At 38.3% G+C, this 12,159-nt stretch overlaps 1 protein-coding gene across 2 annotated transcripts in view; it reads left to right on the top strand.

Annotated features, from left to right (window-relative positions):
* PPP3CC (protein phosphatase 3 catalytic subunit gamma) overlaps positions 1 to 12,159 on the top strand; it is an 81,957-nt gene extending 69,798 nt beyond the window's left edge. The window contains exons 11-14 of one of the 2 annotated variants that reach the window (XM_038573848.1): positions 1,267 to 1,348; positions 1,939 to 2,036; positions 8,404 to 8,433; positions 9,576 to 12,159. In XM_038573848.1, the coding sequence (XP_038429776.1) occupies positions 1,267 to 1,348; positions 1,939 to 2,036; positions 8,404 to 8,433; positions 9,576 to 9,802 (437 nt within the window). In that variant the 3' untranslated portion in view covers positions 9,803 to 12,159. The remainder of the gene's footprint in view (positions 1 to 1,266; positions 1,349 to 1,938; positions 2,037 to 8,403; positions 8,434 to 9,575) is intronic. The other variant, XM_038573849.1, reaches the window with a different exon arrangement.

Genomic DNA, 12,159 nt, shown 5'->3' with positions numbered 1-12,159 from the left:
TTCCCTGTTTTCAGTGTCATTTGTTTCCCAAACAGTATCTTTTTCTTTGTCTAATTTTATTTGCGTGACTTATGGGGGGACAGGGTATGTTGGATGACAACAAATGTGAATTAATGTAAAACTATAGACTTTTAAGAAATGGAAAATGCTAACAAGAATTCTGTAATTTAATACTGTCATGCTACCAAGGATGTCTCTTCTGAGCCGATAAAGATAGTAGCCTGCTTCTCTCATTGCATTTCATTTTGATTTTTTTTCTCTCTTCCATGTCAACTTAAATTTCTCTTGCCATATTTCTATCTTCATCTCCTTGTTTCTTGCTGTCTCTTCTCCCCGAAGATCACTACATTTCCAGCTATCGGAAAGGTATCCGACTAAAATGTGCTAAGAGCTTAATACCTGCTGTCTGTCCCACAACAGCCTATTAATTTTATTAGACTTTTTTAGTTGTAGTTGAATGATTTCAGAGAGGCTCTCCATCCTCCCTTTCTGTTTTAGTGTAAATGTTTTCTTTGTGCCTGCTGTATAATTCTGCAGAATATTGAGAGCTGAAGGGGCAAGGAAGGAGAGGCCATGTTTCTCTTTCTGACTTTTGAGTGCGGTCACCTGGTGCATGCCTGGACCTTGGCTTCATGTGTGAGCTGTTCCCTGAATCTTAGATGAGAAAAGGCCATACAATGTTGTGGTAGCTTTTTTAAAGAAGCCTCCCCCACCCCCATCATAACTGATATTGCACAGTTGTCTATGGTAGGAAGTAACTCACTGGTGTGTGAGTAAGTGAGGATTATAGAATGAAAGCAGCCCTCACTAAACTGAGGAGAGCTAGCTGTATGTTTGCCTGCAGAAGACAACTGCGTGAATCATCACTTGCCCTTTGGCAGGCCAAACCCTGCATCCTGAGGTGGCCCACAGCATTCTCAGAAGAGATCTTTGCTGTAGCAGCTGTCTTTGTTGACATGTGTATGTTTCATTCTTTGCTGTGCTCTGCATTTCAGAGGCCACAAAGAAGTCCCTGCCTCTCGTAGGTCCATCCAGTCTGTCTTTGTTGTGACCCTTCCATTTTTTCATCTTGTTTGCCCCCTTAGGTTGTTTTTTTCTCTTGCTCCTTAGAACTTTCTGGGATTTTTGTTTGTCTAAACAAACTTAGGCCCTGATTTCCTTTTCTAAAACAACCATTTCTTTAACTTAGAAAGAGACTTCATCCTGCATTTTTATCATCTAACCTGTTAACACATTCTTTTAACTCACTGATTCTTTGTATTGAAGGAGGCACTACAGTTCGAAAGGAGATCATCAAGAATAAAATCAGAGCCATTGGGAAGATGGCACGGGTCTTTTCAATTCTGCGGTAAGGATAAATCTGTCATTACAATGTGGGATCAAGGCATTTTGAGAGACAATTAGAAGTTGATTTCAGGACAGTTTTTTTTAGAATTGGAGTTTGGTATGATTGGATAGGTCTTCAGAGCTGAGTGCACACTGAATCTAACCAATATGTTAAAGTGACTAGAAATGTTTTGGCAAACATTCATTGGGCACAAGCTTAGATGTAGTGAATGCAGTGACTTACTGTGGATTCTTGGAGCCAGATTGCTTGTGTTCACATCCTGGCTCGACCTCTTCTTAGCTATGATTTTGAGCCTCAGTTTCCTTGTCTATAAAAGTGTGATAATAACAAGACCTGCTTTACAGTTATTAGGAGGATTAAATGGGATGATATATGGGAAACATTTAAATAGTTCCTGGCTATTGAACCTGCTGGTTGTTTAAAATTGGAATATTTACAGAAAGCATCTTTTTCTTTGGGTCAGGGAAGGGGTAGGAAGAAGGAGAACCTGTCCTCTATCTCTGTGCATCTTAACTTCCCTTCTAGTATCTTTGAACTGCTGAGTGGTAGACATCCTGGCATTAATGTAGGGCTTTCACCTTCCTTTGCAGGGAAGAGAGTGAGAGTGTGCTGACTCTTAAGGGCCTGACTCCTACAGGGACACTCCCTCTAGGTGTCCTCTCAGGAGGAAAGCAGACTATTGAGACAGGTGAGTATGAGAAATACTCCTTTCATGGAAGATGTGCTCCCATTACCCAGCAGTCAACAGAAAATTTAAAATTAGGGCTTCTTTCAATAAATGATATTAGAGCAATTGGATATCCATGTGAGGGGAAAGTGAATCTTAACTCTTATCTCTATATACAAAAATTAACTCAAAATGAATTATAACTTAAACATAAAAGATAAAACAATAAAACTCCCAGAAAAAAATATGGAGAGTATTGAAGTAGATAAAGAGTCCTTAGGGCACAAAAAGTAGTAACCTTAAAAGAAAAAAAAATCAATTAAATTTCATTAAAACTGAGAATTTCTATTCACAAAAATATATGATTAAGAAAGGGAAAAGGCAAGCCATTAACCGAGGGAAGATTTTTTGCAATATGTCTGTCTGACAAAGGGCTTAAATTCAGAATCTATAAAGAACTATAAACTCAAGAAGAAAAATACAACTACACTTTATGCTTCACAAAAGAGGGTATCAAAATGGCCAGAGAGCATATGAAAAGATGCTTAATATAGTTACTCATCTGGGAAATAGACATTAAAACCACAGTGAGATACCATTATATTCAGCAAAATGGCTAAAATTAAAAATTCTAGGGCAGCCCTGGTAACCCAGCCGTTTAGCGCTGCCTTCAGTCCAGGGTGTGATCCTGGAGACCCAGGATCGAGTCCCATGTCGGGCTCCCTGCATGGAGCCTGTTTCTCCCTCTACCTGTGTCTCTGCCTCTCTCTGTGTGTCTCTCATGAGTAAATAAATAAAATCTTAAAAAAAAAATTCTAACAATACCAAGTGTTGGTGAATTTGTGGAGAATAGAACTATATACATTGCTGCTGGGCATGTAAATTGGTTCAACCACTTTGGAAAACTGTTGGGCAATAAAGCAAAACATTATCGTACCCTAAAACCCAGCAATCCCAGACCTCGTATATCAAGGAGAAATAAGTGCATATGTCCACCAAAAGAATTGCATAAGAATGTTCACCATAGCTTTATTCATAATAGCCCCAAATGGGGAAAAACCTAAATGTTCATCAATAGCAGCATAGATAAATGTGTTCTGTTTATACAATGGAATATTACACATCAATGAAAAAATTATAGATACATGCAAAAACATGGTTGAATCTCACAAATGTTATGGTAAACTAAAAAAGCTAGGCACAAAAGGGCACAGACTGTGTAATTTATAGGATGTTCAAGAATAGACAAACTAGGGGCACCTGGGTGGCTCAATTGGTTAAGCATCTGCCTTCAGCTCATGTCATGATCCCAGGGTCCTGATTGAACCACATGTCGGGCTCCCTGCTCAGTGGGGAGCCTGCTTCTGCCTCTGCCTCTGCCTCTGCCTCTGCCTCTGACCCTCCTTTTGCTGGTACTCTCTCTTGCTCTGTCTCAAATAAATAAAATCTTTAAACAAAAAAAGAAAGGGGGCAGCCTGGGTGGCTCAGCAGTTTAGCACCGCCTTCAGCCCAGGGCCTGATCCTAGAGACCTGGGATTGAGTCCCATGTTGAGCTCCCTGCATGGAGCCTGCTTCTCCCTCTCCCTGTGTCTCTGACTCTGTGTGTGTGTGTGTGTGTGTGTGTGTGTGTGTGTGTGTCTCATGAATAAATAAATAAATAAAATCTTAAAAAAAAAAAAAGGAAAAGAAAAAGAAAGAATAAGCAAACTAGCCAAATGGTAATAGAAGCAGAATGACACTCTGTTGGGAGAATATTGACTCAGAAGAAGCAGAGGGGACTCCTGGAGTAGTGGCGATGCTGTATATTTCACTACCTGGGTAGTAGTTACATAAGTGTATTTTTTTTTTAAATTTTTTTTTTATTTATTTATGATAGTCACAGAGAGAGAGAGAGAGAGAGGCAGAGACATAGGCAGAGGGAGAAGCAGGCTCCATGCACCGGGAGCCCGATGTGGGATTCGATCCCGGGTCTCCAGGATCGCGCCCTGGGCCAAAGGCAGGTGCTAAACCGCTGCACCACCCAGGGATCCCTACATAAGTGTATTCATACACAAAAACGTATAGATATTGGTGCACATGATATGTCTCATGTATTTTTTTTTAAGATTTATTTATTTTAAAGAGAGAGAGAGCACTTGAGCCAGGGGATGGGTAGAGGGAAAGGGAGAGAGAGAATCTCAAGCAGACTCCCTGATGAGCATGGAGCCCATCTGGGGCTCGATCTCATGCCTAACTGAGATCATGATCCGAGTGGAAATCAAGAGTTAGACACTCAACTGACTGAGCCACGTAGACACCCCACTTAATGTCTTATTTTGGGGTGTTAGAATTTCTCAGAGAGGGAGTTTGCCTCTGCCTGCCAGCCATATCCTATTCCAGTGTCACAGTCACCTACCTATCCAGTCAGTGTCAGTACTAAAAAGCTTATGGATGCTGACTTGTAAGGAGAGGGCTTTATGGAACCCTGCAATGAAGAGATCAATGTTTGTCAGAATAGACATAGATGTGGTCAAGCAAGGCAACTAATTCTAGGCACAAAAACTGGAGTTGAAGCATTCACAACTTAAACTAGACTTTCACTGCTTTTATTGGCCCCTTATTTTATTACATTGTTTGTCTTTTTTTTTTCCTTGTCATACCATTACTTATAGGAATCCTTTGCTTTTTGTGGAAAATCCACTGATATTAATAGGAACAAGCCCCTTTTTCCCCTTTCCTTTTATAGGATTGAATTGCTCCTTCTCTTTCAAATTAAATACTGGAATATTAGAGTTCAACTATTTGGAAGGAGGAATGAACATTTTCTCCTTGGAAGTACATAACTATTTTCTTAATTTCTTTAGTTTCATAGAAAGGATCAGTAAACTACTTCAGGTTGAAATTTTTTCTCTCAAACAAATGTGCAGTTTCTTATAAACAAAATACTTCCATTACTTTGTTTGGTAGTTAGTCATGGGAGCTACTCTGAGAGTACTTCTGACGAGGCAGGTTGGAATTAGTAGGAAACACCATGGATAAGGAAAAAGGGAATGTCTATATCCTTACTTGAAAAATTTTAGAAACTTGCTGATCCACAAAGTTGTTGTTTTAATCTGCACCTTGAAAGACCAAATCTGGGATGAATAATGAAGAGAATTGTATAAATGTGCTATTTGGAGATTTGTTTATAATCTTTGGTCTGCCTTTTGTTCTCAGTCCCAAGTATATAGTTTCTCTTCATTCCTAATTGGAATATGAGTGTTTTAATAAAAATAGCATTTTTATTGATACTTTTGAAATTGATAGATGTCTTCAGGAATGCATTAAGAACAAAACTAAAGTTGGAGCCAGCTTTTTAGAGCTTCTTATGTCTCATTGATTGACAGAAACTGAATTTATTTTGTCGTTTTCCCATCACTCAGTTTTACAGGTTCATTGGCAAACTGGAGCATTAGCTAAAAAAGACCTTTTATTGTTCTGGTAACTCTACTTGGAGAGCTTTCAACCAACAATATCCCATATGGCCTTATGGGATTCATTCATTTATGTCTTAGCTTGTTCCAAGAGGGATTTGAGTAAGTTACAGTGTACATATAACACAGTGAAGTAAAATAAATATGCTTGGAATTAGAGCACAAAGGAAAACAAACAAACAAAAAGCCAATAGATAGTCACAGATTTTACTCCCAAGCTTCCTAGTACCGAAATAAAGAGGAGTGCCAAGAACTGAATGAGATTCACAAAGACCGTAAAATAAGAAACAAGTGGGTGATAAATTGGACTACATCAAAATTAACATTTGTGCTACAAATGAAACCATCATCAAGAAAGTGAAAAGACAGGACGCCTGGTTGGCTTAGTGATTGAGCATCTGCCTTTGGCTCATGGCGTGATCCCAGGGCCCTGGGATCGAGTTCTGCATTAGACTCCCTGCAGGGAGCCTGCTTTTCCCTCTGCTGATGTCTCTGCCTCTCTCTGTGTCTCTCACAAAAAAGTCTTTTAAAAAAGAAAGTGAAAAGACAACCCATAGAATCAGTGGAAATATTTACAAATCATACATTTGATAAGGGACTGATATCTAGAAAACAGAAAAGAACTCTTATAATTGAATAATAAAAAGACAACCCAATTAAAAAATGAGTAAAAAAAGTTGAATAGACATTTTTCCAAAGACATGCAACTAGCCAACAAGCATGGGAAAAGTTGCTCAACATCATTAGATATTAAGGAAACACATCCAAACAACAATGAGATACCACTACATACCACACCCAGGATGGCTGTGATCACAAAGACAGATAGTAACAGGTGTTGGTGAGAATGTAGAGAAATTGAGACCTTCTGGTACCCTGCTGGTAGAAATGTGAAATGGTGAAGTATTTTGGAAACCAATCTGGCAGTTCCTTAGATCAGTAAACATCAGTTAACCTTATGACCAACCGTTCCACTTGTAGTTGTATACCCCCCAAAATGAAAATGTATCCACACAAAGACTTGTTCACAGCAGCATTTTTCATTAGAGCCAGTAGGTGGAAATGGCCCAGATGTCCATCACCTAATAAGGTGGCTATTCACACAACAGCATACTGTTCAGTCATAAAAAGGAAGGAATTACTGGTACATGCTTCAACATGACTAAACCTTAAAAACATTGTCATTTTCCCATCATTACGCTAAGTGAAAGAAGCCAGTCACCAAAATCACCCTCTGTGCAATTGCATTTATGTGAAATGTCCAGAGCAGGCAAATGTGCAGAGACAGAAAGTTGATTATTGGTTGGCTCAAGGATTAAGGGGAAGGGATATTTGGGGTGATGAAAATGTTTTAACCATAGATTGTGGTGATGGTTATACAACTCTAAATATATTAAATCATTGAACCGTACACTTTAAACAAGTGAATTTTATGGTATGTGAATTATATTTCAGTAAAGAAATATAATAAATATATATAAATTAAATATAAATAAACCAGTTTCTCAGGTTTTTTTGTGACTGTTTCTTATAATGCCCCTTAATGCAGGCTAGTATCTTAAAACTCCGTGCAAAAAGTAATTCTAGAAGGACTCAAAACAGTGTAATACTAGTACACATTTTACCACATAGCTTTTAAACTCTAATTAGACCAACAACCTGTATACAATTTCAGGCTGTGCTTTGTTCTTCCACTTTGTAGCAGTAGCAGCAGTGATGTACTGCTTGAAGGCACTATCATTTTCTTGTAAAAGTTTATTTGTTCTATTCCAGGAGATTAGGAAGCGTGTGACATTGCTTTACCACAGGCCCACATACGGTGGACAAATTCAAGCACTTGATAAGTTGATTCCAAGTTTCCATTTTTCACATTGTGACAGGAGGTTAATTGTCAGTCCTCCCAGTTTCTCCTCTCTTGTTGTTATATAAAACCTCAGAAACAGCAAGCTATACTGCTCATTATTTTTCCCTGACTTCTTGTAAAAATTTGTTACTGAAGGAACTGAGAGGGTTCCTCTAATAGGATCTTTCTTGCTACAACCTGTAACCTTTTCATATACTAGGGTTTTTACTGTTTTAAAAAGATGATGCAAGGAAGTTTACCTCCTGGCACTAATTTTTAAATTGCTTCCTTTCCCATCACTGAAGGAGAAGGCTCTCTTAGTAATTGACCCACTCTTCTGCACAGTGAATGGAAGCCATGTATGGGTTGGAAATGTCAGCTTCTGCTAGATCTCTAATCCCAAATGGTACATGAATTTGTATCCGGTATTGAGTAGTTTTATGTCTTTGCCAGTTTAGTATTCTACCCCTGGACAAGAAATAACCACTTACTTATAACCCATTTTTCTCTCCTTCCAAATGCTAGTCTGTTATTCAAAGGCCATTCTCTTTTTATTAGGTAATTAAAAAGGACAGTTGGACCCTACCCTACATAAATTGCTTAAGAGCAGTAAGAAGTAGTCTTAAATGACCATTTTGAATAGGACCCAGCAACAGCTCATTGAATACCATCTGAGCTGTTAGAAACTAAAGAACAGTTGTAATATTAAATTACTTGACTCAACTTATTTTGATATGTGAATGTCAAGATGTAAATTAGCAGCTGGCTATTTAAAAATGAGGAAAGCAACATAACTCTTGGTTTCTTATAGTCAGCTTGACTGACCTGTTGTCTTAGCTATAGATGCTATTAGCTAAAAAAGTTCCCATGCCACCTGAAATGTTAAAAAGTATCAGAACTCTCCCCATTTCACATTTTCTCCCCAATTTAGTTTTTTGTAGTAATCCTCACTTCTCTAACTAGTTGACTTTTATTATGGATGGGAATAGGCTGAGGTGGGAGCCTGGGATGTCTGTGCTGGCAGCAATGCTGTTGGTTTACTCACTCTTTTTCTGTCTTCATTTTTGCATGCCACTGCTCCTGCCTCTTACAGCCACAGTAGAAGCGGTAGAGGCCCGGGAAGGTATGGCCATATTCCTATGATAGATGTGATCATGTGTCTGTCTACTAGTTTTAAGAGCTTTGTCAACATCTGAAATCTTCTATTATTGCATCACCAGAAATGTAACAGTGAGAAAAGGAATAAATATTTCTAGGCATGCTCACAAAGTGTTTCCTTTATGTCCTGTATTTATGTTAATTTAAATTACCCTCTCCACAGCTAAAGGCCTCTCTGGGCTCTATCAGTTTTAATGCAATGGCTGAAGCTTAAGCAACTGGTCATGAGGAATCAGGTAGTTTAATCCTGTAGCCCTTCCATAGAGAAGTGACTTCTGTGTGATCACTAGAGACTCAAACAGGTCAGCCTCTTTATCTAATGATTCTGAGGGATATCCAGAGCAGAGACACAATTGGACAAGGATTTAGTTTGATTCATTTCTGAGGTTGCCCTAAGGCAGTTAGGCTAAATTATCTGTTTCTATGAAAACAAATTTCAAGTAACAGATCATCTATGAATCCAATAATGGAAATCATTGGGATTGATAAACTTGTGTTATTAATTTCATTGTTTTGTTAAGTAAGGTGGGTTCAAAATAGGAATGCCTTTCCTTGGTGATACAAAAGTTCAACTAGAAGGAAGATATCCAGAAGCTCTTTTTTAGATGCCTTTTAACTTATATTCAGCCCCTGGTTGTGCAAGAGAAAAAGCTGTCCTTCTAAACAAAAAGATGAGCTCTTTTTTTACTTTTTTTGTGGTCAATATGGTGTTTGTGCTAAAGTCAACTACTCTGTTGAACTTGTTCTATTATTCTAGTGTTGTCTCTTCTCTTACATTAAGCATATTTCAGGCCCATAAGAAACTCTTTCTCAAATGTATTGAGGTTAAGAATGAACTTAGCCATTTGTCAGGTATACTTAGACCATGATTAATTGTATTGAGCTTCTGTGAAAATTAACTTTCTCAGTTTCGATGGCCTTATCAGCCTTAGGGAAGCAGTAGCTTCAGATGAGGCTGATTCAAATCAAGTCTTGCATATTACTTTCACCAGACATGTGCTCCAACCCTTCTTTGGTTTTCTCTACGAGGTTGCTGTATGCTAAAAAAACTTTAAGCTTGTTGCTTTGTTGTCTAATCAAGCTCCTCCCTTTCCTGTTTTTCTGTAGCCATCAGAGGGTTTTCGCTTCAGCACAGGATCCGGAGTTTTGAAGAAGCCCGAGGCCTGGACCGAATTAACGAACGGATGCCACCCCGAAAAGACAGCCAGTACCCTGATGGGCCAGTGAAATTGGTGGCTGCTGCACAACCCAATGCTGCGCATAGGAGTGATAGGGGGAGAAGAGCCAATAATGACACAGAGCCCTGCTGTGGCACAGGTGGATCCAAAACCTAAGAACGAATTTTATTTATTTATTATTGGAAAACAAAACAAAACAACTTTAACAACTTAAACCTGGAGGTGCATTCATAGTTCACTCTGCATTTATGCTGTAAGAAAGGTGACCATTTTATAAATTGTTTTTAATTTATGTTTAATATATATATAAAAAATACATGTTTTCCTTTTTTCCCCCTAATTTTTAGGAACTGATCTGATTGTCTGATACATATGTGAAGTCTTGTGCTACAAAGGGGACCTTCCCCTAATAAAAGGGCCTTGGAAACCTCCACCCTGGGTTTCTGACTTGAACTAGCCAGCCTTTTCTCTTGTTCTTTTGGAAGGTGATATCTTTCATTTCAGACTAATAAGACTTTTTCAAACACAAGAAGGTGTTTTTCTTTTCCCTTTCTATGGGGTGCCATTGAAAAGATTGTTCAGATTTCAGTGGCTAAAACTTCTCTTCTTATGGAAAACTTGATTAGAGTAGAACTTCTAAGTGAATAACCCAAATCCAGTGATTTGAAGGCCAAGGAGAATGTTTTCCATATAACCTACTTTCTTTTGGACTCTCAGTTCTTTTAATATGTTCTAGTAAAACAAAATAAAAAGCAATGAGGGATTTTCTTAAAATTACTCAAAATTTCTTCTTCCAACCGTGGGCATAATTGGTTTAAACTTCCCTTAGAACTTGGGAGGTTTCTTAACTGTTCCCAAATCCTTTTGCTTTGATTTTTGAAGCCCAGGTGATTTACCCAACTGCAAAGGAAGCTACGTATCTAAATATTTTATAAATGCCCTCTGTAGAACTTTTGACAGTAAGAGGTATTTATGTCCTTCTGTGCAATTGCATCAGCTGTTGTATCTGTTCTCCCCATTGTCCTTCTATTTTTCTATGTCAGCGTTTCAAAACTGATTAGAGTAGAATGATCCTCTTGATCCCCTTATGAATTCGAAGTCTTTCTAAAGGGCATTGGATGATGAGGATTTCCTATTTTCTGTATTTCCTATTTTCTGTAATTACTGGGATGTTTCTCCATCTTTAAACACTCATTAGGTTGAACTGTATGTCAGTCTCCATTAGCATATTTTGGAATACAAAAAGTATTCAGACACAGTGTTTGAATAGCCTTCTCTTACTTTTTCAAGTAACAACCAGTGAGGCAAAGAAATTTTGGTGATCCTTGGGCTCCCATTTTTGGTTTAGTCTGGTGACAAGTGCCATGTCATAATACTCACTGGTCAGCTTTGCAGTGAATGTGCATGTCTGGGCAATACTACACCAAAGTGATTATTAACAAAATTCTTAATATCATTTGGGATGTAGGAGTCCAGCATTGAAGCAAGTATCTCAGACAGTAATACTTAATGTTGTAAGCTTTAAGGACACCAGAAACCTTTCTCAAAAAACAAAAACAAAAACAAAAAACAAAACAAAAAATCCACACCATTTCACTAAAATAATGAGGATTTAGCCCATCTATCTCTGTTTTCCTATACCTTTTGCTATCAGTTCCCAATTTATGACAGAGATCAAAGCATTTTAGGGCTTGGAATCTGGTGACATGTATTGCTCTGTCAATAATAAAAAGATAGGAAGGAGATGGAGGAAGGAGATAGAAGACCTCTTACTGGCTTATGAGTAAAACCTGTGAAAGGAGGGAGCTAAAGCCATGAGTAGTTATCTTTTACTGATCATCATTTATTTATACTCAAAGAGGGAATTCATCACCTGAATAGCCTCATGCTCCTCCCTCCCCCAGTCCCACTATAGAAAGGACCACTGTTTTGGAAATCTCACCTAATATGAAGGTCAGTCCACATGACAGATTTGATGGATGGGAGTCCCCATCCCTTTCTCCTTTTCTCCTAGCTGAGGCTGTTATACATACATAACCTGCAGGTAGAAACCACTCTTAAGGGCTTCAATCAGCAGGCAAGTACAATGAAATAGTTATTGAAAATCTCTACAAGCAAAAAAATACTGTTCTAGTAAAAAGGATAGTTATTTAGGAATGTCTTCATATCTTCTCAAAAACAACTTATACAGTAAAGCAAGTCTTCTTGACAGGCCTGGCAAAAGACCTGTAAATACAGAGAACAAACTGAGGGTTGCCAGCAGGAGGGAGGGGAGTGAGGGATGGGCAGAATGGGTGAAGGCAAGAGGGAGATACAGGCCTCCAGTTATGAAGTAAATAAGTCATGGGAACAAAGGCACAGGATAAGGAGTACAGTCAATGATACCATAATAACAATGTAACAGGCCAAAATGGTAGCTACACTTGGGGTAAACATAGCATAATGTATTATCTTGTCATATTACTTAACTTGTATATCTGAAATGTAACATGTGTCAACTATACTCCAAGGAG

Source organism: Canis lupus, chromosome 25, assembly GCF_011100685.1.
Source record: "Canis lupus familiaris isolate Mischka breed German Shepherd chromosome 25, alternate assembly UU_Cfam_GSD_1.0, whole genome shotgun sequence".
Lineage (NCBI taxonomy): Eukaryota > Metazoa > Chordata > Mammalia > Carnivora > Canidae > Canis > Canis lupus.
Note: the sequence above shows the minus strand (reverse complement) of the source record. Positions and strands in the feature narration are given on the sequence as shown.